The sequence below is a fragment of the Vidua chalybeata genome, chromosome 17 (genome assembly GCF_026979565.1).
Source record: "Vidua chalybeata isolate OUT-0048 chromosome 17, bVidCha1 merged haplotype, whole genome shotgun sequence".
Lineage (NCBI taxonomy): Eukaryota > Metazoa > Chordata > Aves > Passeriformes > Viduidae > Vidua > Vidua chalybeata.
This window is the reverse complement of record NC_071546.1, coordinates 12,133,171-12,160,795: the sequence shown is the minus strand read 5'-3', so window position 1 is coordinate 12,160,795 and position 27,625 is coordinate 12,133,171. Positions and strand designations below refer to the sequence as shown.

At 48.3% G+C, this 27,625-nt stretch overlaps 1 protein-coding gene across 4 annotated transcripts in view; it reads right to left on the bottom strand.

Moving 5' to 3' along the window:
- Positions 1-486: 486 nt before the first annotated feature.
- Positions 487-27,625, bottom strand: part of PMEPA1 (prostate transmembrane protein, androgen induced 1) — a 273,819-nt gene continuing 246,680 nt past the window's right edge. For 3 of the 4 annotated variants that reach the window (XM_053958672.1, XM_053958668.1, XM_053958671.1), the window contains 3 exons: positions 11,767-11,921; positions 5,912-5,965; positions 487-5,816 (listed from right to left, as the gene is read on the bottom strand). In XM_053958672.1, coding sequence (XP_053814647.1) covers positions 5,244-5,816; positions 5,912-5,965; positions 11,767-11,880 — 741 coding nt within the window. In that variant the 5' untranslated portion in view covers positions 11,881-11,921 and the 3' untranslated portion in view covers positions 487-5,243. The remainder of the gene's footprint in view (positions 5,817-5,911; positions 5,966-11,766; positions 11,922-27,625) is intronic. The other variant, XM_053958669.1, reaches the window with a different exon arrangement.

Genomic DNA, 27,625 nt, shown 5'->3' with positions numbered 1-27,625 from the left:
CACACAAATTCTCTGTGCTTAGGATTTGAGTCAATCTGTGCAGTTCTTGTTGATTGACGTTATTCAAGTTAAGACCTTCTGAGCATCAGTGACGTTCTCTCGGCTGAAAGGCAGGACCGCGAGTGTTGGGCGGAGCGGTGCAAACCAGGAATGCTTCTTCTGGGGCTGGAGCTGTGCCACCTGATCTACTCCAAAGGAAACAGCTGTACGTGCACACACACACACACGGAGCATGCAAATGCACCAGGAACCAGCTACAGCTCCACGGGGACAACACGGGCGGCAATACAGAGGTGGGGCCGTGGTTCAGAACGAGGAAGGGGGAACCCACACAAATATCCACAACTGAGCAGATTCATTTTCCAACATTCCAGAAGAAAATAGGAAAATTGAAATTACATTGTGTTGACAAACCCTGATTTTTTTTTTTTTTTTTTTTTTTTTTTTTTTTTTTTTTGGGGCAACAAAGCAAAAGGTGAAGGCAAATTTTCCAAAGTATTGTAAAATTTATTGTATAAGTATTGCAGCTTTTAGAATGACATATAATTGCCACTATTGGTTACTGGTACACAAGAAGCGTTTACAACAGATTTTTGTAAATTGGCATCAGAGTACATATTCATACTAAAACAGCAAAATATAGATAAGTACTGCATTGCATGTGCTGTCAATAGTTTACATAAGTTTAAATTGAACAGAACTCAAGATACAGGACTGCCTATAACAAACTCCAAAGCCAACACAATGCAACTGGAAGTTTAAGAAAATATTAATACAATGAAATGTGTCTATAAGGCAGGCAAATTAGGACTTTAATGTTGTCCTTCATGAGCTTCTATAGTACAGCAAAAATTTGAAGCGCAGTTTCTGGAAAACTTTTTTTTTTTTTTTTTTTTTTTAGCTTTGTGTTGTACACAGAAAATCTCTGAGCAGTTCAGAGACAGAAGAGATTAAAATTCATTCTGTTCTGGCCTAGCACTGTTAATGCTACACATCTGATTCTTTTCCCAATCCTTAGGAAAAACATTGGGCTTTGATTTCTTTATTTTTTTAATATAGCAGTTAGTGCAATTTTATAATTCAATACGCATACAAAATGGTGATTCTCCAGAAAGCAATTGGATTTCCTTAGACCCCACTTGAGACAGAATGAATTTTGTAACACTTATGGAAACAACACGCCGGATTAGTAAAGCTGAGTCTTCAAACCGGTGTAACCAAGGGTTGTGAAGGGAACACGTGTTTGACCAGTGTCAGCCCCAAAGGAAACCCATCCTTCCACCCCACCAGAATCAACAAAGCCACGTTCCCATTGCAGGCCAGTGAGGTCTGGGGGCACTTTAAGGATGCTGGTTGCCGTACTGTAAGCTAAGAAACTCTGTAAGAGCAACAACCCCTTTTAAAGCTAACGCGACTTAAAACTCCGAGCAAAAAGGCAGGCTAGGACATGAGGTTGCTAAGCATTAGCAATGCTTTGATTCTTCTGCATTTCTTTAAAAATAAATCACTTTTAAGGGGCCTGAATCTCTGTGCTGGCAGCTGCAGGACACGCTAGCACCGCTCTCCGCTGAGCTGCACCAAGGCCAGAGGGAACGGGGCATCAGCAAGGGTGTGCAAAGCAAATTCCCTGCCTTGGTGGCAATCTGGGACGTGGGAATGGGGAGGAAATGGACCCCGAGGCAAAAAGTAACATTAAATAGTAGTAATAATAATAATAACAACAACAACAACAATAATAATAATAATAAAAAAAAAAGGAACAGACCATTATTTCTAAACACCCATTCAGAACTTGGAGCGGATCTGGGCCCCAGATCTGGTATCTGCACTTGAAATACACAGTTCTCAGGACTGCAAAGAGAGGGATGGACAGAAGAAAGACAAAAGGTAACAACTGAGCTCTGCTGAGGAGCTGCACCCACTGCCTGGGACCTGGGGCTCTCCTCACTGGAGCTGCAGCAGACCAGGGGAAGGTGGCAGCTTGGGGTTTGCGCATGGATGGGCTGAAAGGCATCATTTGCAACAGAAATTTGGTGTTGATGAGCCACCCCATTTCACACTCATTAAGCTCCCCAAACTAGAGAAAGAGGTAAATGAAACTGGACCCAGGAACTCAACAAACTGATCACTCAGCCGCAGAGCCGGGTGTGATGCTAGACAAATAAAAGCTCACACTGGGAGAGGATTGGGGAGGGAGGAAAAAAAAATAGGGGGGAAAGAGAATAGGTTGAAATTTTGAGGACTTTCAAGCATGAGAGCTGGGTTCAATTGCACTGCATCTTCAGACCCTCTCCCACTACCCCTCTGTGCCTATCCAGCCCCTGCCCACTTCCCTGACTTTTCCGTGGGGTTTGGTGGCCAGGTGACACCCTGTGACAGGACAATCTTAACAACCTCTGGTCCCCACACCACCTCTTTACTCACTGCTCAGTTTTAAACATGTGATGCATATTCCACCCAAAATCTGCTGAGGTAACCATATTTTTTTAATAGCAAACAAAACTAGTTCAGAACACTGAACAACCCCCCCGCCCCAAAAAAAAACAAAACAAAACAAAAAACCACCCAACCCCAACAACACTATTCACACATTTTGGCTCAAGAGGGCAGTAGATATTATATTTCGCTTTCTCTTTTGGTTGGTATCTCATTTACAATATCCACCACAGATTCCTACCTCCCTGGGTAGGATAATGTGCATAAAACGTGTTCAAGTTCCCTAAGAACAGTCGGAGCAGAGCAGCGGCCAAGGGAGCAGCAGGTGTGGCCAGGCACAGGGAGCTGCTCCGGGAAAAAGGGACTGGAAAAGTGAATGCAAGGTCCAAAGGAGCAAGAGACCAGACGCTGGTTACTTGTAATGCTAACGATGATTTTGTGTCCCCCTCTCTAATAAGGGAGGGTTACTGTTTGTTTAATAAGGCACTAAATAGACATGTTACATAAAGGAAAGATACATTTTAAAAACTCGTACAAATTCACCAGTATTGTACCTTTCATGACAAACTAGATTTATTCCTTTGCATTATTTTATTTTTTGTGGCTTTTTTTTTTTTTTTTTTTTCTTTTTTTTTTCTTTTTAGGTCATCAAAATTTAGGTTATGTGACTGTAAAACTATGAAGATTTCAAGAACTGTGGAAAAGCAGTCTGAAGTACTGAGAAGGTACAGGACTATTTCTAGGCAGAAATAAAAACAAAAAGCAAAAAAATAATGATCAAACTTCAAGTTCAGCTATTCATCATCTTCTTTAAAATATATATAAATATTGTTCAAATGGTCAGAACTTCAAAACCGTTCTCATGGTTATGGTTTTTTTTTTCTTTTTCAAGTAATAAAAAAGTTGCTTAAAAACAATAGTTATTGCCTTTATATCTTTCATTTATGTCACTCTACTAGATAGCATCCTGCAGGAAAACAAATCACACCCCCTTGTAAAATCCTCGCTCTCTGTGGCTCCCTGCCGACCCTTCCTCGCGCTCGGAGAGACGGGACCCACAACGGGATTTTTCCCTTTTGCCTTCTCCCCCTCGCTCTCTCAGGTTTCCCACTCACTCACTCAGTCACCTACAGATTCACCACGAGGGTGAGGCCCCTACCAGACACCGAGGTGACAGAAAATGTAAACAAGAGCAGAGCAAGACAAAGCGCTTCCGAAACCAAGATAAATTAACCACGCACGACGGCGGGAGGGCAGCGGGACCTGGGGGGGAGGATGTCCCAGAAGAGGTAAGGGGGGTTGCTTCTAAAGCCTTAAGCGTTATTTTTGTAGCCTTTAATTAATACAACACAGGAGTAGATTCATTTCCATCTACTGTACCTGGTGCCTCTTTAGCTGGATAACAAACGTAAAAAATAGCGACAACCAGGGACAGCGGCGCCGCGGGACACGGCTGTGCCCGTTTATCCCAAATTGAGGTTTGGGAGGTTGAAACAAAATGAAAATGATGTTCACCACCACCACACTTTCCACCTTGTCCTTTCAATGAGACATTTAAACCCAGCTGAAGGGCAGCCAGTGGGTTACCAGTTCCTCACATCGACTTCCACAACCACCGCTTTGGCTCCAACAGGGCCCTTCAGTTGAACATGGAAAGAAATAAACCAAAATACACTTTTGTTCCTTCAGACACAGAAGTTTATTCTCAACCCCCACCACCCTCCCCTCCAAAAAGTTAGAGGTTGTCAAAAAAAAAAAAAAAAAAAAAAAAAAAATCAAGTAATTTTTGCCTGCTTCAGTCACTCCTGACCGAGGGAAGCAGGGAATTTTCATTTTACCTTGTTACTCCAATAATCCTACCGGATGACAGACAGACACACACCAACTCCTCTTGCTTTGTAGGGAATGTATAAAAGCCGTGGCTGTCGGCGGCCACGCGCTGGGACTCTGGAAATTAAGGATTTGCATAAGCTGCAGTCTCGCTCACCGCTCCTCCCAGGGCTGGCATCTCCACTCCAGCGATCCTCCTCCCCTTCCAGCTACTTTGTTCTTCACTTCCACATAGATCCCTTAACAGGTTCATGGTAGACAAGATAGAGGCTTTGACCAACACAAGCACTGACATATTTATATTAAAAAATAGTGCAAAATTTCAACATTTATATAAATAACTCTAAACCCCTGCTTTTGATTTTTTTTTTGTTTTTTGTTTTTTTACAATGTAATACATGCTTTTTGAGTTGGCACTCAAAAAATTGCCATTTTTCTTCTAGTTCAGAAAACAACTTTTTTTTTTGAATAGGCCTCTTCTAATACAAAAATACTCCTGCTCCTTACACATACACTTTCTCTTATTTTTAATATATATTTATATATTTATATTGCAGATCTTTAAACAAAATGGTTTTTGTGCAAATATTTTGTTTTTAAAGATAAGTGAAATAATCAAACAAAAAAAAAAAAGCATTCACACACAGCCCAACTAGAAACAAACAAACAAAAAAAAGACTACAGTTGAATTTTTTTTCCTTTTTAAACGTCTAGACACAGCTCAATAAAGAAATGTTTTTGCAAGCTTGGTAGGCTTGTGCATTCAGACCAGACATAACAAGTAAATATTTATACACGGAGAGATGGGGAAGGGCTTCTTTTTTTTTTTTTTTTCTTTGCTCATCTTCCTCAACTCTCTCTCCTTTTTCTTTTAATGAGAAGTGCAGAGTGTTTCATTTACTTTCTTGCCTCTTTTTTTTTTTTCCATTTTTCCTTTTTTTTTTTTTTCCTTTTTTTTTTTTCTTTTTTTTTTTTTTTTAAAAGGGATGCCCTTTTTGTTTCTCTTTCTCTTTGTTCCACGCCGTCGTCGTCGTCGTCGTCGTGGTCGTTGTGCTCTCAAGGCCATTGATCTGTGAGGGATGGAGTCTGCTGCCCTCCAAGATGGGGGGCATCCCGTTGTTGTTCTGCTGGTGCTGGTAGAAGGTGGAGCCGGGGTAGTGGCCGATCACCTCGCTGTAGGTCGGTGGCGGCCCCTCCATCCTGCCACTGCTGCCATAGCAGGTGGCACTGATGCCAGAGTTACTGCTGGGGGGGCACGGCCCCCCGAACACGGAGTTATCTATCAAGTCACTGTCGAAGATGGTTCTGTTTGGGGGGGCCCGCACGGACTCCCTGTTGAGCTCCATCTGCTGCTCGGGGTCGCGCAGCTGCAGCGTGCAGGGTCCCTGGTAGGGCGGGGGCTCCTCGCCGTCCGACAGCGAGATGGTGGGCGGCAGGTCGATCTCGTGCTGCAGGTACGGGTACGTGGGCTGGAACCGGTTGAAGCGGTCCCTCTGCAGGAAGGAGGGCACTGCCAGGCGCTCGCTGGGCCGCGGGGTGTAGATCTGCTGCTGGAAGGGAGAGGAGAGGAGAGAGGGTGAGAGGCGTCAGGTGCCGCGGCACAGCGCGACGGCGGGACAGGCGGCGGCACCCGCGGCGCCCTCACCTCGGTTATGCCGGTCCCCGACACGGTGCTTTCCGAGGGCCACAGGCTTCCCTCCTGCATGGGAAAGGAGAAGAGAGGCCAGGTGAGTGATGCCGGGGCTGTAAGCTCTTTCTGCAAACAGCTTGTGCCGGGTGTCACCTAGAGAAGACACTGCCACCGACGTGCTCCTGCCCCGTCTGCACCACGTCCAACCAGCATCTCTCCAGCTACGATCATGTGTGCTGGGCATACACACTCAAGTGTTACCACACTGCCACTGAAAACAGCCCTTCTGAGCAAAACTTCCCTCCCCTTGCACCTCGGTCTCCATTTAATGGAGAATGAATGATGAGAACGACACCACCCAACAGCCCTCTCCCGTTTGCAGACTTCCCCCCCTCCCACCCCCAGCAGGGTTCTTTCCCTGGTTCAAACATGCCAGAGGAGTATTTTTCCATTTGTGATCCATGAGCCGTGGGTGATTCACAAGACATCAAAAAATGCTCCATGAAATAATGACAAGATTAAAAAAAAAAAAAAAAAAGAAAAAGAAAAAACCCAACAAAAACCAAACAAAAAAAAAAAAACCCTCACACCCACATTCTGATGCTCACAACCACGGACATCATGGGAAAATAAAGATAATAAGTGAAAAACCAAATGTTAAGCCTAATTTTGATTTGGTTTAAAAAAAAAAACGAAAAAAAACTCTGTAGCAACAGGATGGTTTCAGAGTATTTTTTCCCCAAAGACTCAGTGGTCCTTGGCTTAAATAGACTGAGGGACTGAAGTGTAGAGGCTTTCTTACATTGCATGCATCACCCTGGTCCTGAGATCCAAACCTCAGTGCCAACAACCCCAGGCATGGTGAAGCCACAATTTCCCCCAAACCCTGAGACTAGTTTACAATTCGTGATCAAAACAAACAAACAAAGGTTCTTCCCATCTGCTGGTGATACTCTGAGCACGCACAGTTCACCCCAGACTTTTTTTGCCTTAGGAATTGCAATATTTAAATATTGCTAATATTCACATATAGCAACATCCCTCTGGCAGGCAGAGCTGGAGGAAAACAGCCAGAAGGCTTGCAATTATAACTTGGAACTTCCCAGTTCCTTGCAGGTGAATCTCCAGTCCTGGCACTAGTCAGCCAGGCACAGGCAGAAGTCTTTAGCACCAATGGGAGAAAAAAAAAAAAAAAAAGCCAAGGGAAAAACCAATCCCTTTTTCCCTTCAAGTGTTGCACTGAGAGGCTGGTCTGAGGAAACCACACACCTTCCTCCTATGAGAACTCCTATTTCTCTACCTGCCCCAAACACAGCACACCAGCACCACATTAAAATCTCCAGAGAAACAACTCATTATATCCCCCACCCTCCTGTTTTCTCATTTTTCTCCAATGCTGGGATGTATTTTCTCCTTTGGCATAGGACCTGGTATCAGGTACAGAGAGAATCCATCAGGTTCTGGGTTTTGAAGCTCAGCTCTGCACACAAACCTCAAGGCAGGGCTGGTGCCAGTGCAAGGAAAACAGCGATTTAAATGGAAATGAGACCACCCAGAGTCTTCCCCCTTCTCCATGGCTTTTTCAGGAGCAAATCCTTGGAGCAGAGGTGAAGTGACACCATGCCAACATGTTCCCTGGCCACAGCTGAGGAACGTGCTGGCTGAGCTGCAGCCCCATGGCCCTTCCCGAGCAAGACAACCCTGCTTCATTCCAGACCTCGAGACTCCAACATGCAATTGTTTACACAGGCATCGACTGTTTAGTCTGGTCCATTTTACATGGATTTCTTGCCTGCAGGGAGAGTCTGCAGTCAAACTCCCCCAGTAGCCAGAAGATCCAAGAGGAACTGCATCTGCCACAGGACAAATCCAACTCTCTGCTCAGGCACTAACACCAAAGGGCCCAGGGAGGATTTCCAGTGCCACCACAGGTGCTGCCAGCCTGTCACCTCGTCCCAAAGGACGCTGAAGCAGTGGGCAGGAGCGGGAAGCACTCCCAAAATTGTGTTTACTTTGCCGTGCCCCCGTGGCAGACTTCCTGAGCAGCGAGTACCCCGCTGCCTTCTGCTAGATGTTTTATATTTAACTTGGCAGTGGGCAGTGCCATGGCAATATCCCATCTGCTCCCCCCTTTCCCGGGAGTGATGTCAGCCAGCTCCCACGAGGGTGGCTGGTGAGATTCCTGGTGCTTCCCAGCCCTGCCAGGCTCAGCTGGGACATTCTGCTGTGGCAGGTGATGGGCAGGGCTGCTCCACCCCAAACGTGCCCTACCCCTAAGTGCCCACGCACCCAGAGCCTCACCAAGACCCTGCCCATGTGTTTGGAATCAAAGCTCTGGCTCACACACCATTCATCTGTTTGTACAGATGAGGTCCAGGAATGATGCCCTGGGCAACACGTGGATGCAAGAGTAGCAAACCAGCAGAAACAGCATTAAAATGGGATGTGCAGAGAGAGGAGGAGCAGACAGGAGACCCATTTTCTGTAGGAGCTGGATCTCTGCAGCCCTTATTGACCACCTCTCCCAGGACTCCAGGGCCTGGCCGTGCTCCTGTGCTGATGGACCACAGGCACCCAGTGCTCCCCAGCACCAACCCTGCCTCGCACACTACCACGAAACCCATCTGGGGAGCAGCTCAGCTCCCCTAAAAACTCCATAGCAAGATTAAAAGAGCTGGAAATCAGTAGTCAGACGAGGGCAAAGCCTAAGGGGCAGGATACATCCCTGCTTTTAGCCTTTACTTTGGTCCTGGGATGGCTCCACGGCCCCACTGAGCCAAGCAAAACTGCAGGAGCAACATCACTGCAGATCCTCAGCCTCTCCTCACCCACCTCTGATTTTCAGAATATTTAGGACTTGAATCCATCTCGACAATGAACAGCCTAGAAAGCCAAAGGTTTCTGAAATGGAAGGTGAGATTCTGCTGTCTGGTGAGCCACACAGCTGTAAAAGCCTCCGCAAGTATTGCAGGACTTGCTGCAGAACCTAAAATTACTTTTAAATGTCTTTTTAGACATCAATCTTCAACTTTTTTTAGAACTACTTGTTTTAGTGATGTCAGAGAATTTTCTCTGTAAGGCTGCATGGTGCAGATTAAGTCTCTGAGCCTTCAGGAAGACTCATTTTCTATTTTGGGGGACACAAAGGTACTTTTTCTTGGGGGAGTGGGATACCACTGTTACAAAGGTGCAGAGAAAGTGCCATTCTAAAAGGAAAAAAAGTTATCAGTAGCATTTCTTAAATATTCTTAGTTCTGGAAAATAAAAGGTACTTGTCATGAGGAGACAAGAGTTTAAGTACAGCAAGAATGGTGATGGAGAAACGCATGAAGTAATACAAAAACTGCTTGCCAGTGAGAGCCGCATTAAAAAACCCTTTAGGGAAATTAATTTCTCCTTCAGCTGTAATTTTTGAGCTGCAGCAACAAAAAAGGACGACTCCAGCAGACCCAGCAGCATCCTGACCATGGGATGAACTGCTTTAATATTTCAGCAGATGAAAAGCGCGAATGCAGCTCCGGTGCCCGTCTGCGGTCACGACACCAAAATGAAGTTTGGGATTTAAAAAGTTCAGTGCAAGTTTAATGGATTGCATGGACCAGCATCCAGCCCAGTGTGGCCTCTGCCTGCCAGGCTCCTCCAGCCCTCCTTCAGACTGTTTTCCACTGACAGACACGAAAGGTGCTGCCTTTTAGGTCTTTATTATGCTGGATCCCCCTGTAACGAGCTTCCCGCTCGTTAGCACACGAGGGGCTTCTCTGTCCCATCAGGAAGGTGCTGGGACCACAGGGAATCTCTGCTGCCACTCCATCAGTGCTGCATGCACAGCATGTACAGGGCAGGAGATGGGGAACAACCATAAAGAGGGGGAAAAAAAATCCCCAAAATTATACATTCCTATTTCTCTCCTTTGCTCCAAAAAAGGTTTTGAAGACTCCACATCCTCACTGGGGTCGAGCAGAGGCACAGAGGTCAAACACTGCTGAAAAGCCATTTAATCACTGATGTGTCTGAAGGCTGAATAAGTAACAGAGCTGAGCCAAAAATTGGCTGGAAATTTTGGCTTGGTAAAATTTAAAATAGAAAAAAACAATAAAGGGGAAAAAGGAATTGTTTTTTAAAGAGTCCATTTTTCATTCAACCTGAAATTGTTGGTCAATCTCCATGTGATTTTTCTCTTTTCTTTCCATATTAGCCTTCTGAACTCTTTTTAAAGAAAATAAAAAGCAGGCCACTTCAGAAAACAGAAATTACTGTATTAAAATAAAGAGGGCTCGAGCTGAACTTTGCTTTGAAAATGTAAAACGACACATTTGGCATGGTGCAGGTAATGATAATACAGTGAAAGAATCCGAAAATGGGAAAACAATGTTTCTGCTATTTTTAATAACTCATGTGCTCAGATGCCCACACTCTGCTGCTGCTGCAAGTGTGTGCATGGGACCGTAAGAGGAACGTAAGATTTCCGGGTGGAGCTGGGATATGTGTGGGGAGCTGGGCTCTGAGCCCCAAAGCAGGAGGTGTCTGAGCCATCTCCACCCTCACACCAGCTGGTTTAACGTGGGATTAGGCATCCCATGGGATCAGGCATCCCGTGGGATCAGGCATTCCCAGCACTCCGATCCCACTGCAGCAAGGACAGACCCTGAGCTGGGATCACAGCCCAGTGCTCCACAGAACACGAGGGGTTGATTGGGCTGGGGTTGGCACAGCTCTCCTTCCTAAGGGGCATCCGCCTCACAAAGCTGCCAAGAAGGGACCAAGAAGGGATCTCTGTCTGCTGTGTGTGGTGTGTGACAAAAACAGCAGCTACGAGGGACAGCCCTGGGCAGCCTGCAACTGCACTGAAGGCTGGCTTAGTGAAAGATCTTAGATATCCCTCTCAAAAAAAAAAAAAAAATAGAGGAAAGAAAATGGAAAAATAGAAGAAAAAAAAAAAAAACAAGTAATCTCCTTATTTGATCTTTTTTCCTGCAGCAAGTACAGATTTGATTCAGGGGAGCACAGCCCCACACAGAGCAGCACACAGCACCAGTGGTGTGTCCAGCCTGCCCTGGCAGCCTGCAGAGGAGGGGGCATGCAGCAGTGACCTTGAGGGAGCCCTATTTAAAGGGCTCTGAGACCCTTCAGGGTGAATGCTAAAAAAGAGAAGTATCTGTACAAGACATCCCTGCACTGAAGACAAAGCCACAGAGGCAGCAGTGAACAGTATATGCTCACCCTCCAAGAAAATGTGATGCCTTTTCTCTATACAACCTTCTAAGTCTCTCTGAGCCACTACATTTGAGGAAACTGCGTGAACCAACATCTGCCTTGAGGCTGGCAAGACTTCCCCTCAAATCCCTGTCAGAGGTACAATTCACACATTTCTCCTCGGGCTTTTATGAAGCTGGGAGCCTACAGAGAGCCTCTCGCACATCCCCTTGGAGAGATCTCTGCTTGTCTGGCTGACAAGTGATTTCTGCCCCTTCCACCACAGTAATGGCAGCAGCACTGGTGAAAACTGGAGCAAGTTACTCAGGATTTCCTGCTCTCTGCAGGGCAGGCAGGAAGGTTTTGTATAGTCACTTGAGAATCTAACTGGATAGTTTGGGACTGCTAAACCAAGGCATATGAACCCCAATGAGCTGGGGGTGGTGGTTTCAGGAACAGGACATGCCAAGAACAGCCTTGTGCAGTCACTTTACTAATGTAAAATCCAAATTGCAAAGCTCAGGGTGAAGTCAGAGGCTATGGCTGTCCATACATACAGCATCCTAAAGAGCCAGAGGCACCCCTAAAATGTCCCCTCACCCCCAAAACAGAGACAGATGATGCCAAGGCCAAACATAGCCTGGCATGTATGGCTGGAAGAGCAGGGTGTGACTTACTGAGGAGAGGTTCTCGTCTCGCCGCCTGCCCTGGCTGTGCCGGCTGATGAAGGATCGCGCAGAGAGTTTGTAGTGGTTCAGCAGACACGTGATCACCACCACCATCACCATCATCACCACCACGATTATGATTATCTGTACAAACTCCAACTCCGCTGCAAGAGATACAGACAGATTTTGAGCCATCAGGAACAGCAGCAGGTAACTGAGCACAAGAACAACTGAAGCGGCTGAGACACCACTGACAACACTGCACCCTTCCTGTTACAGCTCTCACACGTGGGCTCTGTGTGCCCTGAGCCCACAAAAACCTCATTCATTCACTTTTTCAGTGTCACAGAAGAAGAGTCTCCAGGAGAGATCTTTGCAGACAATCTATACTGCAGAGTGTTTCCTGGCTACAGCACAGACAGGACTTCCCAAAGACCTCTTGGGTGTCCCCAGTACTGTGCACAAAACCAGGAGCATCCCAGTGCCTCACGTGCCTCTCTTGGGGCTGCAGAGCCACAAACCAACATAATTCATCCTAATGAAACAGTTCAGCTAAATGTAAGCTAAATTTCTGCAGTTCTCTTCCCATCACCGCTACTCCTTCCTCCGGGGAGGACAGGACTGAGCCCTCCTCAGCACAACCCTGCACAAGCACACATCCCCTGTGTCCCAGGGGCCAGACAGCAGTGGTGGCCCAGGGGACAGCACAGCACAGCAGGCAGTGGCAGCCCCCGTTTCCAAGGCTGCCCACCCACCACAGGAAGCAGGCGGGGAGAGCTGCTGCTTTTGGGTGAGACGCCAGATGGGTGCGATGCGTCTGCCACGGGGCCACATCCCGCAGCTCCAGACAGCCCCCGGCTCGGGGCTCGGCCAGCTGACAGCGGCAGCTTGAGTGGCTTGAACTGGCAGAAAGGAAAACTGCCAAAACCCCTCCAAACAAACAAGAACAAGCAAACAACAGACTATCCGGTTAACTCTGCAGACACTTGGCAGCGAGAAGTCGCTCCTAAAATTTCCTAAGGAAATAATTCCTCACACCTCTCTGAGGCTAAGGAAAATTGAGTACTGGAGGCAAACATTGTGCTGGGTCATTATTTCCATGAATTTGCTGCCCAGGGAGTACATGCCATTCCCAAACTGCTCAGTCACTCCCCCCAGCCCCCAGGACTGGGCAGCAGCAACTCCAGTGCCCAGCATAAAGGAGGGGCCAGACAGCAAAATTCAATCATTCTGGGGATTTACAGCTTGTTTGCTTCTCGGCAGCGACAGCTATAAAATGGGAAAGCCATGCCCTAAGCTATCATGGATGCTGCCATCTATATTTAATCTATACAGACACACACATATATCTCTGCAGACACACAGCAAGGCCCATCAGACCTCAAAGGGCACCACTCATACCAGCTGGGGTGGCTTCTGCTGAGTCAGGCAAATTTATTGGGTTTTTAGTTGTTTCTTTTTTGTTGGTTTTTTTTTTTAATGGAATGTTTTCTCCTGACAGGTGGCATTTGAGTGCCAGTAAAAGCAAATAAATGTCAAGAAAACAGTCCAGGTGGTGAGTGCTGCCAGTTACCTTGGAGCTCTTTCTGCTAAACAGCAGCTATTTCTGCCACTGCCCAAAATGCTCCACCAGTTCTGCCCACTGCCTGCAGAAAGCAGAATTATGCCTTGAAAGCAGGAGCCTTACCTGGCACTTTGAGCTGGATGGATGAGGGACTTTGAGCCCAGATCCTTCCAGCACCCCTAAAACACAGCTGCCTCTACTCTGAAAGGTCGCACATGGAGCGGGAAGAAAGGGATTAAAAGCCAAATATTGTACAGGAGTTTTGCCTTAAAAACGCTTTTTAGCTAGAATAAAAGGCAAGCTCTGGGTCCTTCACAGCAACCCCAAGAAGTTGCCCAGTGCCACTGCGAGAGCATAGAAGAAAACCACATTCCCATAAATCTGATCCAGCCCCAAAGCAGCACAGCTCATCTGTGGGACCCAAAAGCTGCCCCTGTGCCCTGTGCCGGAGGAACTGGCTGGAACAGGAGCTCATTGCTTCTGACAGAACCCAGACTGACCACAGGCACAAACACACCAAAACCTAAAGGGCTGGGAAAGGGGACGATGCAAAACCATTGAAAAGAAGGCACAAGGACTCTTCCCATGTCACCCCCACTATGTAGGGATGTCCCTACACATCCCAAAGACGTGTCCTGGTGCCAGCTGTAACTGAGCACTGACAGCATCCTCCCCCAGCCTCCAGCACCCAGCCAGGCACAGGACACCCCACGGCTCCCCTGGGTGCTCCCCTGGTCACCCATGAAGAGCCAGATCCCAGAGCCCCTGTGCCTGCCCTCCCTGTGGGCAGCAGAGCAGCCACCCAGCCTGGGTGCAGAGCCCATCTCTTGTACAAATCATTATGGAAAAGAAAAAAACTAAGCAAAAAAAACCCAAATGTTTTTAAGAAGATGAGTCACTTCAGCCTCAATATGCAGCATGCGCTTCAGCCATGGTAAGAAAACACAAAAAAAAATTATAAATGAAGCCGGTGATGGAAAACTTCCTTTTCTGTTAAAAGGGGTTATATTTCTGAAGAAAAACAAGGCCAAAGTAGTAATAAAGGAAAGTTCCTTTCCTAGGACAAGAGATGCCTTAAATGAACCAAACCTTGCTAAATTGGTCCTGATGCTTCAGTGACACAGGTGAAGTTTTGGCCCAGGAAACTCCTTCCCAGGTAAGGACACACAAGATGTGTCACTTACAAATGACCTAAACCAGGCTTCCTGCACACACAGACACAGAACCAACAGAGCCTGAAGAAAGAGTGGGAATTCCATCAGCATCTGGGACAACAGACCAGTGTCTCACCCATCCCTCAGTGCTCTGGGACTGCTGTAACTGGGGATTACACCAAGAGGTGCAACAGAAAGGCACAGGATGATCACCAGAACAAAGGGGATGCTGCTTTCCAGCTGGGGTGCTCCTCCTGCCCCATCTCTACCCCAAACCCAGGCTCTGAGGAGCAGCCCAGCCTTACCATGCCCAGGAGCAAACCCATCCTGCTTTAATCCCAAGAACACTCAGGTTGCCCAATCTGGCCTTTGGAAAAAATAAAATAAAAGTCAAACAAACAAAAAAAAAAAAAAACCAAAACAACAAAACAAAAAACCCCACACACTCAATTTGTGCTTTTCATGTTTCAAGAGACTCATACCCACTCGAGGCACCAAAGTTTCTGCCAACTCCCTCTGTTTTAACTTGTCTTCATGGGCTTCTTTTCTGCAGAAGGGAAAACAAACCCAACACACTGGAAAGCTGGATATGCTCAGTAAGATTTTTATCCAAGCAGCTCAGTCAAACTAATGAAGAAAGATCATTAAAAACCCAAAGTTTGAGTTAATATGCTATTATACAAGTGCAATTCAGCTGCTATGCTAATAAAAAGCCTTTGGGGAATGAAAAACAAGCCAAACTGCAAAGCACATAATTTATAATTCTACTGGTATTCTTAAAAACACACACACAACAAAACAAGAAAAAAAATACTCAACACATTTTGTATTTGGCTTCCTAATCATTGTCACTTTTCAATTAGAAGAGACCTCATTCCATTTCTCTCTGTAATTTTCCCCAAGGGAAGTGTTATAAATGCACTAGGCTTTACAAGATGGGCATATTCCGCCTCCAAATGCAAAGCAAGGTCACACTAATTTAATTTTGCATAATTTTTATTCCAGAATACGTTTCAAACTAACAGGTTCAGACATCACATTTAAGTGACACAACCTGCTTTTCCGTATTTTCTGTCTAGACGCGGCAGCTCCGGGAGCCGGGCACTGTGCGTGCAACTGTTTTGCAACTCAGCATTTTCTCCCCCCCCAGATTCTCACCACCCTAAAACGGGGTATTCGTGACCAAGGAGAAGCACTTGTCACGTCCCATTCTTCATGTTCACTGCTCGCTTGCCACTTCAAACCACGCGTGGCCTTGAACAAGGGCTTCGCAGTGGATTATGGAGATGTATCAATGAGTGACGGGGACTCTGCTGCTTCCAAAGCCTGTGGACTCCACTCTCCTGTCTTTATAAGAAGCTCATGCCCTTGCTGCCCACCCTGCTGCCCAGTCACCAAGACCATAAAGCTCTGAAGTGTCTCAAATTTATGGATTCATGTGTGGGTCCCGCACTGAGGCGCCAGCCACACTGCACACCACGCTCACAGCTCCACAGGAGATGCTGCAGGAAGGTGCATCTGGGAGCATCCTCGAGTCCTTATAAACAGAATACTGGCACCCACAAAATACTGGCACCCACAGGTTCAAATTAATTAATGTATTTACAAGGAGGAAGAGTGATTTGAGTCAATGGTGATGCTGGGAGCACCCTCACAGCTGTAGGGGAGGTGAGGCTGGGTTACACTTTAAATGCATTGCCTTGCCTTTTACAGCTACATTTCAGTTCATAAAATGCTTCCTATAAACTTTATTAATGCTCCTCCTTCCACACAGAGTATCTCTGCAGAAGACAAACTCTCCAAACCACCACAAGTATAAAGGAGGAAAAAAAAAAAAGCCAAACCAAAACCTGTATTTTGCTGCAATCATCCCAGACACTCCAGCTATTATTTATAGCTGGACAGAACAGCTTACAGGCAGGGTCTCAGCCAAGATGACCTGTGCTTTCAGCCAGGTATAACACACATCTGCAGGTCAGACCAGTCATCCCAGAGCTTCAATTACAATTTCTGTATGTACTGGAATTGTGTATCATGTGAGAAGTGACGAGAAGAAGTGAAATTACTCAAGAGATAATGGCTAAGATGAAGAAATGTAGCTGCACTAGCCGTAACTCCTAAAGAAAGAAGTTAAAAAAAAACCCTCACACTCTTAACACAATCACACAGTTACACATTCTTAACATGCTCACACGCTCTCTTCCACACACTCTCTTACAAACTCACACACACACTCTTACACACACACATACTCTTACTCTCCTTAAAGAGCTTTCTCCCTCTCAGAGGCTGCGGACAGCAAAGAAGTGATGAAAGAACAAAGACCTTCAGATGGCAGATTACTCACCCTCACTCATCTGCTAGGTCATCTCAGAAACAATCAGAACAGACAAAGTCATTACTGCACTATTTTTGTATTAGCATCTGCTACATTTGTCTTCTAATACCTCCATAAAACCAGATATGAAGGGCCCATCAGATTGTCAACAATTGTGTTTGTTTACAAGAGAGCAGGGGAAGATACAGAATATGATCTCAGTATTGATAGTGCTGCTGCTGGCACTGACTGGCAGCACCTTGAAGCTGCAGCAACACCGAGGCACCAAAGGAACCAGGATCAGGCCTATGACAACAGGCAGGACCGCTGGGAGGAGATCATTTTGGGCCTGCTTCACGCATCATCAGCACAGTTAACAGCTAAACTTCATTTCTGGATTCAGCACAGTAAATTCTGATGCAGCGAGCAGAACTGATGCCATGCAAGCCAGTGATGACAGGCTGAGATGGGGCAGGATGGGGCAGGAGGGCAGAGAGCAAGTGAGACCCAGAAAAGGAGCCAGTTGAAAAAAAAACATTGCTGGAAAACAGGGAATAGGGCCTCAAGAAGTCCTGTTCATAGTGCCAAGCCTTGGGCCGTAACTGTTTTTAATATAGTTATTTTTCTTCAGATGTCACCCCAGGTAATCAAGCATCACATCCTCTGAGTCACTGGCAAATGATGGCTTCATCCCCCTACCCCCAGTTTTGTTTGTTTTAAAGGAAACAGCCCCATTTCATGCTTAATAGTCACAGAAATATCAGACTGCTTGGGCCTCAGAACATTTTTTAGTGTTTAAAAACCACAGCAAGTGTCCTGGCCGCACCACTGGGCCTGTTTTCAGAAGGTGACCTTCCCGAGCTCACCCAGCTGGGTGGCAGCTGCAGGGAGTGGGACACGCATCCAAGGGCCACAGAGGCAGGATCAGCACGGCAGAACTCAGCTTTTACAGGGAAATGGCAAATGTGAGAGCTGGGGTCAGCAGCTCTGTCAGCCAGGACGCTTTGGGCTCCGAGCAGAGACCTGTCAGCCAGACACTTGTTTAGAGAAACTCCTGAAGACATGAAACAGCTCCCTCAGAGCAATGAGAACTAACAAGGTTCTTTGGGACACGCTGACTCTCTGAAATCCTGCATATGCCAACCCCCTCTCTCTTTTCTGTGCCTACTTCTCTCACCCTCCCCTTTTCCAGGATTTTTAGACAAGGTATTTCACACACAGTCAGGCTGATCCCAGCCTACCGAGATGACTGGAAGGAGTACATGGCTTTTGAAGTTACTCCCAAGGGTGAGAACAGCTGAACTGGATTAAAAGAATAAAGTCATTTTGATTTTGCACTTAAAAGACAGGTAAATTTGCTTGCTCACTAGAAAATGTTGAGCAGGGCTCATGGCCCCCACTAACATGAGAACATCCAAAACACCTCCTGCTTCCCAAGAGGAAGCACAATAGCATCAGGCCTGGATGATGTTTGGCAGAACATCACCCACCCGTTTGAACAAGGGCATGAAGAGAGAGGAACACAAGAACTAGAGTTTACCATCTGCAGTCATAAATAGCCTGAGCCAGAAAAAAAAAAAATCTACTAAATAATGAGTGAAAAAACACAGCACACAATATCCGGATCAAACCCCACCAGCTGACCCTGAAAGACCAAACAGGTTTTGTTTGTCAGGGGTATTTCTAACAGCCAGTAAAAATAAACACATTAATAAATAAGTATTTTTGTATACCCTGGAAACACTCCTGATCAATATGTGGCTTGCTACTGTAGAGGTTTTTTTTTTTCCTTCCACCCAGCAGAAACTCATGACAAAGGAAAGCACATCTCATTTATGAACTTAGCTATAAATACTTTTGCTAACTGCCATTTAGGAATTTCATTTCCTGCTTGAGCAAGTCCTGTTGAAAGAGGCAATTACCAAATTTGTTTCTAGTTATAGAAATAGATGTTTGTCGCTGCCCACATCTGTTTCGACAGACAAATTGCCAGACGCGGACGCTCCAAGGAGAGCAAGTGCTCCATGCAGGGAGGGCTTTGCCCCCTCTCCAGAAAGCAAATGGCAATTACAGGGATTGGGTTTCTGATTCCAGTTTCCTCCCAGCCCTGTCTCCCACTGCAACGGAGCTGCCTCACACTGACAGGGCACCTGCAGCCTCCCTCAGCTGCATCCACCTGCACCGCATCACCCAGCGGTGCCGGAGCCTGCTCCCTCCTCCTGCTGCCACGGGGACACCGGGGAATACGGGATGCATTTGTCACCCAGCCCAGCACAACAAGGCGCCTTCAACGCTGGAGGTCACGAGGACCCAGCAGGCTGCCCTTGCTGTGCACACAGAAAGGCAGGGAGAAGGCACAGGCTGTCCCACTCCCTGTGGGACACCCCAGCACATAGCAGGGATGACACGGGGGTGTGCAGATGGGGGTTTGAGGATGCCATTGGCATCAACCACGGCCTCTCCCAGCTGAACAAATGCTGGACACGCCATGTTTCACCAGGTGTCTCTCCTCCCTGGCTGTCCCATAGAAAGTTTCCATTTCCACTTATTCTTGGGGAAACCATCCACTGGTCAATTCCCAGTGTGTTCAGCCATGACACTGTCAAGAGACCAAAGCAGCTCCAGGTGCCCCAGTGCCAGCACCCAACCCCTGTCACGGTGCCCAGCAACTCCTGTGGGACCAGTGCTCACGCAGGGGCACCTCAAGTGAGACACAGGACAGCAGCAGTGCCTGTGCCTCCCTGCCACAAGCATGACACCCATTAACTCACACCCAGCACGCGGCTCAGGGACACGAGTGAGATGCAGAAAAGTCAAACACCCCGAATTGTGGCTGGGTCACCTGTGCTCCTCCAGCATTTCTACTCCATACCAGCATGGCTCCCTCACACCACCTCACTTATCAACCAGCACAGCCCCGAGGAGCCCCTTGACATTTGGGAACAGAGCTGGGACCCTGCCGTGCCCCTGTCCTGAGGCTGCAGCTCCCCCAGGGGCTCCAGGACACGCAGCCCCGGGCAGCAGTGCCACAGGGGCTGCCCTGGCTCGTAGACGGGTGTTGAAACCCAGATTGAGCAAGCTGGCCAAAGCCACACAGGTCATGACAGGGCTGGAATTGCGACCGGATTTCCTCAGCACGGTCCAGGGCCAAAAAACGGGAAATGCTCCCTGCTCTGCCTCTTCCCAAGCGCCGTTATCATCTGTGCCACTCTGCAGCTCCCGCTCGCCAGAGGAGTGACCTTTCACAAGGCAAGTTACTCCCAGAGAACGAGGACAATCTTAAGTTACAGGCAAAATTATGCATTGCAGGGAAAAAATATGCAAAAGGCATGCAAATGCCCAGACAAGGCACACTGTGTCTGGTCACTGAAGGATTCAAGTTCAGTTCTTGAACTGGTCTGAACTGGTCGCTACCACCAGATGGGAGCGAATGCATGTGCACAGTCTCACAGAGATGTGAAAAAAAATTGTATTTCTATATATATATATATACACACATACACCAGAGTGAATGGGGGAGGTGAGTACAACCGCCCCAAATCTGACAAAATTAAAGGTAATAAATTTACTTCCACCTCAGCTGCAGCAACAGCCTGAGAAAGATTTTAACTCCCACAGCAGATCTGCTGGGAAGTCTGTTTCGTTGGGGGATTCTGTGTGTGCAGGTTTCAGGGCGTAAACACAGAGAAGGCCAGGCACAGATGGGGCTTGGGGCCAAGAACAGGGCTGGGGTCACCTGCCCTCCCTGAACATCTCCATCCTGGAGTTCCCTGCCCTCCCCAAGAAACCCAATCCCCATCCCCATCCTGGGGTGCTCCGTCCGCTCCCTTGAGCATCCCCATCCCCATCCCGGGGTGCTCTCTCCACCCCCCTGAGCATCCCCATCCCGGGGATTCCTGCCCTCTCCAAGCATCCCCATCCCCGGGATGGGGTGCTCTCTCCACCCCCCTGAGCATCCCCATCCCGGGGATTCCTGCCCTCTCCGAGCATCCCCATCCCCGGGATGGGGTGCTCTCTCCACCCCCCTGAGCATCCCCATCCCGGGGATTCCTGCCCTCTCCGAGCATCCCCATCCCCATCCCGGGGTGCTCTCTCCACCCCCCTGAGCATCCCCATCCCGGGGATTCCTGCCCTCTCCGAGCATCCCCATCCCCATCCCGGGGTGCTCTCTCCACCCCCCTGAGCATCCCCATCCCGGGGATTCCTGCCCTCTCCGAGCATCCCCATGCCCATCCCGGCCCATCTGCGTCCCTCCTGCCGCCCCATTGTCCCGCTCCCCCGTCCCATCCCCAGATACACGGGGCAGGGGGGGCTGCGGGGAGCCGACCCCCGGGTCAGCCCCCACAATGGGCTCGGGGGGAGGCGGTGGAGCCCCGGCTGGCCCATCCCGGCCGCTGTGGGGCCGGCCCTGCCCCGCCACCTGCCCGCCGGGATGCGGGATGCGGGCGGCAGCTGCCCCGCACCGGGCGCGGGGCGCTCGGCGGGGCGGGAGAGGGCACAGCACCGACGGGAGGATTATCCGTGGACACAGCCTGTCCCCTTTTCACTGCATTTAACAATAAAGCAGTAGCTATAGCAACGGGGTTAATTAATGCATCGATTTGCATAACTAAAACTCCGCACCCATTGAAAGCCCGCCGATGTGTTCGCTCGGACCCGCACCCACGGCGGGGACAGGGCTGCGGGGACACCCGAGAGCCATCCCCTCCTCACACCTCCATCCCCGCGAAGCGCTTGCACACCAGCATGTGGAAAAGAGAAGGAAAACGGGGGCCGAAGTGTCCTTCAAAAAAATAAAACTGAGGGAAAAAGTGATTTTCAGGGATGGAGGGAGTGAAGCGCATTCCAAGGCAGAGGGGGTAAGGAGATAGGGAATGTAAAGGTTTCAGACTATCGTATAACCAGAGGGGGAAATGTCTTCTCACCACAAACATGCATCTGCATGATGTCTAGACAGTCATAAAAAGGGCAATTAAAGTACTGCAGGCTGCAGTAAGCCAATGTCTCCTCTCCCAGTCTAAACAGTTGAAACATACTGCACGAACTTGGAAAAAAAAATATATATAGGATAGAGAGAGAAAAAAACAAGTTTGTAAGGAAAAATGTTTTGAAATTCAGCTTTAAATAAGCCAGTAAATTAATTCAACCTTGTCACATCTCTGCCTTATAACATATCAAATATTCCGCCTGCGTCCTGTCTAGACTGCGATAACAAAGGGCATTTAAAGCCCTGCAAGATGCGCTGACAGAGTAGCCATTTAAAGACGCAGTATTGCTTTCTCCATCTAAAACGATTTGTCAGATGGAGTTAAAATGAAAATGATAAGTAATCACTCTGGTTCACAACCATTTCAAAAGGGGAAAAAAACCCACGAAACGCCCACAGCTCATAGATATAAATCCCACTAAAATCATTCCAATGTATCATTCCAGTGGGATTTGTCTGGCCTATTTTTTTATGGCATTTGCTTTTTTTTTTTTTTTTAATTTATTTTATTAATCTGAGATGTCAGTAGCTTTCTGCAGCACATGCATTTCTAAATAGGAATGTATTTAGTTCAAAAAAGCCAGCTCCAAGTTTTAACTGATTTATTGGCATAAAATGATGACTCCTGGACAAACAGTATTATTAACCCCAAGGGTTAACAACACCGAAAAGGAATTTTTTGTTTTTATTTACTTAGAAACAAAAGAATAAACTGTATCACATGAGAAGAACTGGCCAGTCCTCATCACTGACACAGCTGAGCCCGCTCAGTCCCAGTCCTCAGGAATGCAAAAAAGAAAAAAAAGTTAAAGCAAACTATGTGGGTGTGCAGTGTTTTACTGAGAAAGGATGGTTTTCTGGAAAAAAAAAAAATATATAATCCTGTCTAACACAAGAAACACTCTCCTTCCTCTCTGAGCTTTATCAATTGTTGAAGAACCAGAAAACTTCAAAGTAAAATACACAGGCAAAATCACCAATCTGCTGAACAGGAGCACAAACGCTGCCCGTGACGGGGCCAGGCCACAGCCACCCCTGGCCAACACTGCCACGCCAGTGCAAGCCTGGCCTGAGAGCCTGCTGTGCTGTGACATGGCATGACCACGTGCCCCTGGCACGACCCTGTGCCCAGCCCCGGGTCCAACCTCGCCAGTCCCTTCTACAGGGGAGGGTCACGGTGGGAGTCACCCCTGGAAGTCCAGAACCAGCCTGAATTCAGTTCTTCTCTGCTCCTCACCCTATAACATCCCACCACCACCACCTCATCTGCACCTCCCTCTGTCTCCCAACCCTTGTTTCTTAATTATTATTTTAATAAGACTGTTTCCAACTTCATTGTTCATTCCGCAATAGCCCAAGGGCTACAACTGTTCATTAGACAGAATTTCTGCTTTAATTGCACTGACACAGATGTGTAGGTTATCTGGAAGAAATTACTAAAATGAGCAGTAAAGAATGGGGCTGGATGCTTTTCTTCCCTTATGGAGAGTTTAATTTAACGTTATTTCCCCCCACGCCCCGTACAAGCAGCATCATTCGCTGCACTGCGGGTTTGCAGAGGAATTAACCCCAAACTGTTCCCACTGCACGCAGGTGCATGAGGATTCCCACAGGGGCAACAGGGGCAGGTTTGGGGGCTCTGTGGTCTCCAACACTGCCAGTGGGATGGTCTGTGTCCCCCCATGTCCCCCAGGCAGCACAAATCAGTGACATTCCCCTGAGAGTGGAAGCCTCTGGGCCGCGGATAAAGCTTTGGGGAAGAAGTTGGGCCACCACTGCTCAACATGCCCGTCCCTGCCTGTGCCAGGACTGGGGTGGGAAACAGGTTCCCTTGGTCCATCCTCACCCTCTGAAAAGAAGAAACACCAAAAAATGTCATCACTTCTGCTCAACAGTGCCTGGGCTTCAAACTCTCCATGGTTGTGCAGCTGTCAAATCAGCCAGGGAGTTCACATGAATTTCCTCTGCAATTCATGTTGGCAAGAGCCAGACACACAATAGCCCTGGATTCAGGGAGAAAGAGCTGCCAGCATTATTTCTATTTAAAACCTCTATCTGAGCCTCATAGACTCATTCTTCACACATGATACAAACACACACACACATAAAATGCAGAAGTGAGCCAGATCCAGAAGCATTTCACTTCACCAAGAGTACTGCCTAACAGCAATTTCAGGTTTTGGCTCTCTGTGGCTATTTAATCAATTTTAATTCAATATTAAAAAGCATGAACCTGCCAATTTTTTGTTATGTCTTCTTTCCAGGAAGAAGAAAAAAGTTGTTCCCAACTTCTTTATCAAACCATTTCCTCTCCTGCACCTCCCTCCTCCAGACAAGGGGCTGCAGCCCCGAGGCACCTCCTGGGCAGGGCAAGGCTGACAGGGGTGAGCTGGGGCAGGGGCAACATCACAGCTTCAAGTCCCATCTCTAAATATGTCTAAAAGCCAATAAAAATGTCTCCTTCAGCCAAACTTGTCTTTAAGGGGGAAGGAAAATTTCACAAATGCTTCATGTTAAAAAAGCCCGCACTAAGGGAAAAACCTTCCCTTTGTTGCTAGGGGACTTACTTGCTTTGTATCTGCCAAAAACCTTTAAAATGCCACCATTGTTATTTAGGAAAAAAAAACAACCCCGAGACTGAAGCACCTCGTGCTAAAAATCAAGACACATCAGTTCCATCCTTCGTTTGCAAGTACTTTGCTCAGGCCTGACTTCGTTTTGTGTCTTGGTCCTCGACGCTTTTTGGCAGTTTGCTCCAGACTTACTGGCAAGAGCTAAAAGGTTTCTATTTAGCTGGTGTCAGCTGAGCATCTGTGCCGGCAAGAACTGGAGTGGGGGTGATCCCGACTGCCTTTCAAAAGCACATTTCTCTCCGGGAGCTGCCACGATAATTTTAAGTCTGAGTGTGTTTGGGTAGCGGGGTGACTCCCTCCGGAGGGGCGCCCCGGCGCAGCACTCCACGCGGGGAGCGATCCCTGAGCAGCGGAGGGAAAAGGAGCTGGGAACGCTCCCTAACCTGTGACCCTGACAACAAAAGGCAGGGAGAGCGTCTAGACCTCCAGTCTGACGGGGAGTGAAGGGAGCATTGTGCTCCGGCACACTGGGGCTGCTCACACAAGGCGGGCACACAGGCGCTGCGGGGCAGGAGCGGCGAGGCAGCCCCAGCTGCAGCCGCAGCATCGCCCGCACCGCTGCCGGGGGAGGGGGCACGCACAGCCCACCCTTCCTCCCCTGCACACGGTCTGCAGGGCAGCTTCCACCTCCCAGCGCTGCCGGAACCCGTGGAGGTGAAGGATTTCCAGCCCCGGGTTTCCCTTTGCCTCCCTGTGTACTTTGCACGCAGCATCCTCACGCTCCTGGAGCACAGAGATCCTGCGATTCCAGCCCTGCGTGGATTGCCAACAGGAAAGAGCAAAAATTAAATATATGGTTCTTTCCACAGAGCCTTTATTTTCTGCTTTCCCTGTCTGGCTCAGTTAAAAGGGGACAAACCAAGATGTTCCCTCTCTGCCAAGCCTAGAGGTCAGCTCAACATTCAGAAAAAGCCGAAGTCCCAGCTTTAACACGTATTTCTTGTGTGACCCTGATCAAACCCCTTGGCTTCCCAGTGTTGAAGTCCCCATATATAAAAATATAAGTACCCTAAATAAATGCTGGAGCTAATGGCAAGTTACTGCCAGGGAACTGCACAAAGAGAAAATAAAAGACCTATTAAAATCCCTTGTTCATCTCTGCCAGAAAGAAAACACTTACCCAGTACTTAAAAAGATGCATTAAAGGAGAGAGAACATCCGGGGGGGTTAAGGACACCCCTGGCAGAGCAGTGAGGGGAAGCACTCCCAGCCAACCACTCCCATGTGCCCTCAGGACAAGGTTTTGGGGTGATCCCACACCCTGGCCATGCCCTGACCATGCCAGCACAGACAGCAGGAGCAGCAGCTGCCCCGAGCACACCCAGCACAGAGTGGGGCTGCAGGCAAACCTGGGAACCCAGAGATCAGAACTCTGGGCAAAACAAAACCCTTTCATTTCACTATTCCTGAAGGAAAAGTAAATACCTGGAAGATGTGCTCCAGCCCAGCTGTACAGATGTAAAACCAGTGTGACCCACGGTGGCAGTGGTGTGGTGCCACCCTGGGCATCAGTGACACTCACTGGCCCAGTGGCACCGCTCCACATGGAACCCGCAACCTCGGGCACAGCCAGCAGCCACCTCAGGCAGCTGCAGGGAACCCCCCCCTCCTTCTGCCAACTCCAGGCTGGAGCTCTGGAGTTGCAGCCTGAGACCAAGCAAAACCAGACCCAGCAACTGAGATTGTTTAAAACAGCTATTAAATCCCCACCTCCTTCTGATGAGAGGTGATTTACAAACAGCTGATGGTGAATACAGTGAATTCAGAGCACGAGAGGAGTTTCAGTATCCTGGTAGCCACCAGATGCCAATCCTTCACCAGCACACCTCATCCATACCTTACACAACAAAAAGGTGAGGGACGAGGACTTTCTTCTCCCTTTCCCTCTGTTTCTACCCCATCCTTCCGACCCCATCTCCAAAACATCACCAGTCTAGTGGCAACTCCTTCCCCAGGGTGCTCCAGGTCCCTGGGACTACTGAGGCACCAACAGAGGCAGGAGCTGTGGCAGGACAGTGGATGGTGGCACCGTGGCAAGATGCCACACACCTGCAGCCTCAGCAGGGCCCAGCCAGACCTTCCTCACAGCCTGGCACCTGCCATGGCAGCAGCTCATCTCCTGACAACTGCCTGGGATTTATTTTTGGTGCACATGCACAGGGAGACTGAGAGATCCCACACTGGGATTTTTATCAGCAGTGCGCAGCTATGGAAACAAACGCATTTAAGACTAATATAACAAAATGCCCAAACCCACAACAATAAAATAAAGAATGGTGCACATTGGCATTTTCACAGGGGAGCATCGCAGTGAATGCAGAGCATGACCCAGCTTCTCCCAGAATTCACCCAAACTTTTAAGAAATCACACATTCTCATGTACTTACATGTTTAGCTACGTGAATTTTGCTTGGTGCAAACCCTCCACCCTGCCCTTTGATTTTAGAGAGTTCAAGGAATGCACCTCCTCCTAAATAAGATGAATAGCCATTTGTTGAGGGCATTCTCTCCTTCCCCCTCTGTACCCATTTCCCTCCATCAGAAGCAGGAGAGCTAACACAAAATCCACCAGAAACTGCAGCACCTCTTCGTTTACTCCCCATGGAGGGGACACGGTGGTGCCTGACCATGCCCAGTGCACAGATCTGGGCAGAGACTGCAGCTCAGCCAAACTGTTCCCTCTCAGCAGGCATAAGAGGGATCCACAAGTTATTTAGAGGAATCCAAGAGCCTGAAATCCACACCACAGACACCCAGGAGTTATCAAGGAGATGGTAGAACACCTTAAAAACCCAGGAAAAAAAGCCCAGTGAAAACCAAACCTCCCTTGCGGGAGGTAGTGCTGCTCCCTGCCCAGGTTTGGTGTTCTGACCCACCACGTGCAGGGCTTTATCCCGGGTGGCACAGGGATGAGCATCTCTCTGGGATGGGCAGGGGCATCTCCCCCTGGGGCTCTGGCTCTGCAGGCAGCACCAGGACACTCCGGGAGGGCGCGGGTGGTGGAGGTGGCGATGTCTGGGAATGCCGGCCCAGGCTGGAGCTGCAGACAAGGACCCAGACAACAAAGGCGAGGCAAAAAGCCGTCTGATAGAGGCAGCCCCGTCTGGCAGGCCGGGCTTTCAGAAGCCTGGGCATGCACTGATGTCTGCAAGCACAGCTCTTCGCTGGGTGCACAATTAACCCCGCAGCAAGATCGCTGAAGTGTCCTGCAGC